General features: G+C 49.7%; 1 protein-coding gene across 1 annotated transcript; it reads left to right on the forward strand.

The window, feature by feature from the left end:
• Positions 1–331: 331 nt before the first annotated feature.
• RNF26 (ring finger protein 26) lies at positions 332–5,686 on the forward strand. Its single transcript, XM_014066342.2, has one exon. It carries the CDS (start codon positions 1,180–1,182, stop codon positions 2,596–2,598), a length of 1,419 nt encoding a protein of 472 aa, XP_013921817.2. The 5' UTR covers positions 332–1,179; the 3' UTR covers positions 2,599–5,686.
• The last annotated feature ends 237 nt before the right edge of the window (positions 5,687–5,923 follow it).

Consider the following 5,923-nt stretch of genomic DNA (forward strand, 5'->3'; position numbering starts at 1 on the left):
AACGGCTCCCAAAGATGCAAAAAAGCTCCGCCCCCTAGGAGGCGGGGAAAAGCAAAGGGACGCCCCTTCCGTCCAATCCCGTGACCTCCTCGTTCCCGCCGTTCGCCTCTGGAGAAGCCACGCCCCTCAGTCCTCCCTCCTCCCTCGGAGCGACGTCAACCGCCCGAGGGGGACTTTCAAAACGGACCAATCGGCGGCGCGGGAAGGACGAAAACAACAGCCGCCGCGGGCCAATGAGGAAAGGGAAACGCGACTTCCCTCGGTTTCGCGGTCGGTGATTGGCCGCCGAGGCTCCCGCCCCTCCAAGATGGCGGCGCCCAGCAGAAGGGAGGCCAGCGGTTAGGCGAACGGCGGCCGAGGCGGTTGAAGGGGCGGTGGTCGCTTGCGCCCCTCGCGGCGGGCAAGCCCTGTCACCTCCACGCTTGGCGAGGCCGGGGACGAGGCTGCGGCCTTGAGGACTGGGCTTCCGAGCTCTACGTCGTGGGAGGGGGGACGCCCCCTCGGGGGGAGGGGATTCCCGCGCGCCCTCCCCTCCCCCACCCAGACCCCCTCCTCAGTATTTATGGGGCGCCCTTCTTGCTCCGAAAGCGCCCCTCCCTCGAAGAACCCCCCTTTTTTCCGACCCAGGGCATCAGCTGCAAAACTACCCCCCCCCCCAATTTCTTTGAAAGGGGTCCCAGACTCTGAACTGAATTAAAAGGCAACTTCTCTGGACAGAAAAGAAATATTTTTATTCAAATACATTTCAGCAAGAAAGACCCCCCCAAGGGGAGGAAGAAGGTGGTGGAAGCACCCCCCCCCCTTGAATTGAGAGGGCATTGTGCCCCGGCTTCCATGGATGGGGCCTAGTGGTTTGCAAGCCCCCCCTCCCCCACCTCGATTTGGGGTGAGGGCTGGAAACTCTGCTCCAGAAAAAATATTGGAGGGGCTGACTTCCTTTGGGGAGAAGAATTGTCCAGTTCTCCACTCTCACAAATTTGGACCTGCTGGCCCGTTTTTCCCCTTGATGCACAGTGAGCTACGAGTTTTGCAGGACTTGGTTGCCAAAGCATCTTTTCCTCCCTCCCTTAACGTACAAAACTAGGGAGCAGAACGCACACGTGGGCCTCTCCTCCCTGCTGCCTTTACGGAGCCGTGCAGTTGGTTCTTGGCTGTGGCTGATTCTTTGAGAGCTCCGTGATGGATCTGGTGTTCCTGGTGATCAACGGCATGGGGCTGGTGTTGGATCTGCTGGTCATCCTGCTGGACATCAACTTCTTCCTCGTTTCCAGCTTCCTCTCCGTCTTGATCTGGCTCCTGGCCTTCATTTTCAACCTGCCCAGTGCCACGGTGGCCTGCCTGAGCCAGTTCTGGAATGGGATCCTGGTTGTCCTGCTGTGCATCTTGGAGGCATTGTATTACCTGATTCTGGGCTCCGTGCACACTGTCCTCAACTTGTTGAGGGGACTCTGCTCCAGCATGGAGAGCTTGAAAGTCCTCGGCCACCTGTTCACCCACCTGGGCTTGAGAAGCAAAGAAATTGTTCACCGAGGTTTCTGGAACCTGATTGGCTCCGGCCAGACACTTCTGAGGCAGATGTGCGAAGTCTGCGCCATAGCCATGAGCCTTGTGGCTTATTTCATCAATAGCATAATCAACATCTGCCTCATTGGGACTCAGAACCTTTTTGGCGCGGGGCTGGCCCTCTGGGATACTATAGTTGAGCCCTTTCTGAGGATCATAGACCTTCTGGTTGCCTTTCTCGCCCGCCTCTCCAGCAGTGCCATCGCTACGGCCATTCTCCTGTGGACTCCCTGCCAGCTGGCTGTTGATCTCCTGGCCTCGGTGAGCAAGCTGTTGATCAACGTCTTCTTTGTCAACCTGTACGGCATGGTGTTGCTCTCTGCGATTGTTGTCACCAGCATCCTCGTCCTGAACCCTCAGCTGACTTGGACCCTGGCCAACCAAGTGGCCGGCTATTTGAACACCATGCCTTCCTACCACCGCTTGCTCAGGGACATGCAACGCCTTTACCACATCGTGACCTTGTCCCTGGAGATGCTGTTGAGCTCCCAGACCTGGCGGAGGTGGGCAGACTGGGGCCTTGAAGTGCTCAGTTGGAGCAGGAACATCTGGGCGGCTAACCAGCAGGGAGAACGAGAACCACAGCAGGCGCTTGAAGCTCCCCAAGAAAGGGCAGGGGGAGCTGCTGCGGGGCAGAGAGTGGCTCTGGAAGAACCGTATCCACGAAGGCAAGGGCCAGCTGGGACCCCACGTCCCCGCCAAAGAGGCAGCAGGGACCAGACCAGAACGGACAGTGATCTGGGAACAGGCTCACAGGGGGAAGGGCCAAGCGTCTCCCAGACCAAAACTGCCAAAAAGGAGCAGCTGAATGCTTCGGAAGAAGACGGCGACCTGTGGCGGCTTCTTAAAGAACAAGAAGAACGGAAGAAATGTGTCATTTGCCAAGATCAAGCCAAGACGGTCCTCTTACTACCCTGCCGGCACCTTTGCCTGTGCCAAGAGTGCACTCAGATCTTGCTGCAGCAGGCCATCTACCAGCGGAACTGCCCGCTGTGCAGACAGATGATCTTGCAGACTCTCAACGTCTACCTGTGAGCGCCGGAGGAAGCAGCTCGATCTCCTTCACCACGTGCTTTTTTACCAAAGCACAAGAGGTCGCTGGCCTTTGGACCTCTTAACAGCTGGTAAAGGCTCTCGGTGTCAACACTGAGTTACTAACACCCCCTCCCTTTAAAAAAAACAAAAACAAATCCAGGGACACGAGTTGCAATTAGCGGAACCTGAAAAATGCTATGAATTGTTTCTTTGCACTTCTGTTTTTTATGGTTTTGTTGCTTTCGTAAGGGGAAAAAAAGGAAACACCCCAGTTGCTGGTCGCAGTTAATAGTTGGGAAACTTCCTGTGGCGAGAGGTGGGTGGCGAAGTCAAGCACCGTATTCCGATGTGGGGGTAAAAGAGTCCAATGGCTGTTTTTTTTTCATCCAGAGTACAAAAAGCACAGGCGCTGATATTTTGGGTTTTCTATCGATTGGTGTTTGGGACAAAAAACGTCTTTAAGGGACATAGCTGATAAACAGGTCTGAAAAGAGGAATAAGATAATTCTGCCGTTTATTATTGGAGTCAGAATGTCTCCTGCCACTCTTTTCATTTTTTTTAAAAGTTCATTGTAACTTCACCTCTGGATGGTTTTATTGATCTCTGTAGAACATTGCCTGACTCATGTAAGACACTTATTATTAATTCCTGCTTAATAAGAGAAGTCTACACTTCCAAACCTTGATCTGGACGGGTTTGGTGCTACCCACCGAAGGGGATGTCAACCTCGTGTGCATTTTATCACAGCCATGCGTTGTCAAGTTTCACAAGGCACAACTAACGTCTTAGATTCTGGCTGTTACTGAGCATCTCGATGTCCAGTTTTATACCATTAGTCCAAATATTATTTCCAAGACTGTATGTATGTTTGTCCAGATTCCTGAGAAAATAAGCTGGACACCGAATGTGTAAACTGAGAGAGCACATAGAGGCTTCATAGAGGAGCTTATTACACTTACGGAAGATCGTATTCCACCCACCGGCATGCAATTTCCACAGGTTATCTATGCAAAATAGTACATTCCAGCTCTATTGCACAACTCTCAAATCCCTTCTTCCCTCTTTTGAGGATAATTTTGGGAACCTAATAGTACAACTGTAGTTTTGCTAGCTAGGCAAATGGCTCTAAGTAGCAGTGGAAGGTTAAAATGACACTGATGGTTTAGACTAAAAGGCTTTTTACGATTCCTCGTCTGGACTGGTTGTTAGAACATGGGGAAGTAAGTTCTAGAGGTCATAATTTAATCCCGGAAAGCAGAATTGCTGAGGCTTCTAAGGAGACATTGTCGGATCAGAGGTGTCTAACCTTGTCGACTGGGGAATTCTGGAAGTTGATGTCCACGCTTGGTCCACAAGCGACCAAAGTTAGATGCCCCTTTTGCAGATCCTGTAAGGGTAATTTTAAGGAAAAAGAAGGCGGTTGTGATTACAGTGGTTTGCTTTGTTGGAGAGAGATTGTTGTTTTCAGAGGCAGTCATTAAATATCCACAGGACTGCTTGGAAGGCCAGCCTTGAGTGTACCAATTGTCAGGCGATTAAGTGCACCCATTTAGTAGAATCAGTTGTTGTTTTCTTTAATGTTTGAATTGGAAAGAAAAATGAGAAATTTCGAAGTTCTTCTGTTGTTGTTTTATTTTATTTTTTTTGAAACGGCTGAATTATTGATAGCTGTTCCACCTCTAAGTGGAACCTGGTTGAAACCGCAGCTCCAAGTGGCTGGATCCCAGCTGTGCAAATGGGCTGGATTGCAGCAGCCTCCACAGAGCAGGGGTTTGAGAAGGTGGTACGTTTTTTTTTTTCTTGGAATCCAAACCCTGCTGATTTTAAGAAGCGTCTCTTTTTCCAGGAAGGTTTGCCGAGAAGGCCGAGACTCCCTGCGGAAAAGTCGGCTGTCGCTAACACAGGCTGGGGAGGGGGGGGGGGACGGGGCTCAGTGTCTCTCTTGAGTAATGCATATCACAGCTCCCCTTTTTGAGATGTTGCTTGACATATCTTTGGAGATTGTCCAATTCAAGTCCTCAGGGCACTAAACTTGTCTTTGCACAAAGCAGATTTTTCCAGCATTTAAAAAAAAAAACAACAACAACCCAGAGTTCATACCCTGCTAGATGGGGAAGTTGAAGTCAGCTGTAAACATTCTCAACAACAGGTTTTGAAGGGCTATCATGTGTACCACCCAAATTTCAAGGGAAAAATCTCTCTCTCTCGAGAAGATTTGCCATCAATTTGCAAGAGGAACATTGTATAAAGTACAATTTGCTGCGGTCTGCGTCTCTCTGGCTACAGGTGGATGAGGATCGCAGCCTCTGTCGTCTTTTGACCGATCTTGTTAACATTTCCCACCTACCTGAACCATTTGTTCCCTTCAAAACAAAAAGAGGAGCTATTTTTGTCCACGGTTTTATTTTTCATCTGCATCCGCAGCCAGGGAGACATGAAAACCCCAGCCATCATCTACGCTGGTTTTTTAATTTTGTTTTACTTGAAAGTCTTCTGCTGTTTTGTTCTCCTAATCTGATTTTAAACCTTAGAATTAAATTGGCAAAGCTGTGCTTAATTTGTAGCTGAGAACTAACGTCGTTCCTTTTATGTTTGGGGGAAGCTGCAGGATTCTCGGGAGCTGGAGGGGTAAAATTGACCGATTGCTAAACTTGAGTGCCTTAATGCTGGCAGTGCTGAAGACCTGTGTTTGTGTGCGTGCAAAGGAGGATCTCTTCAGGTCAGAGGAGAAAAAAAATCCAATGTGAATAGCAGCAGGTGGAATCCAGAGACATAACCGGGGGATTAATACCATAAATAAAATAGGCCGTACAGCTTCCAGATGCAAAAGGGGATCTGCTCTTTTTTTTTTTTACAGCATTCGCGCTTTTTGTAAATGCTCCCTGTAAATTAAAGACAGAGGCTCCAAACAGACCTTCACCATCCAGGAGCCAAGTAGAGGTGATGGTTTAAAGCAGGAGTCTCCAAACTTCGGAACTTTAAGACTTTTGGACTTCAGCACCCAGAATTCCCCAGCCAGCCACGCTGGTCTGGGAGTTGAAGTCCACAAGTCTTTAAAATTGGCACGTTTGGAGGCCTCTGCTTTAAAGACCTGTGCTAAACCATCTTCCTGAATTTACCCGGATTCAGGGTTGAGGATATCCCTTGTTGTTTTAATCCAGTCCTTTTTACCTGCAGACTAGGAAGAGCGTTCTCTGTTTTGTTTGTTTTTTTGCGTTTGAAGATTTAAGGCTCTGCGCGTCCTGATCTGTACTTGAGGATTTAAGAGAAGTTAGAATAAAATATATTCTTCCTCGCCTGTCCCGCCCGTCTCTGAAGGACGCT

This window comes from Thamnophis sirtalis, unplaced genomic scaffold (genome assembly GCF_051295495.1).
Source record: "Thamnophis sirtalis isolate CommonGarterSnake01/CBP01778 unplaced genomic scaffold, rThaSir2_p1.2 scaffold_2, whole genome shotgun sequence".
Classification (NCBI taxonomy): Eukaryota; Metazoa; Chordata; class Lepidosauria; order Squamata; family Natricidae; genus Thamnophis; species Thamnophis sirtalis.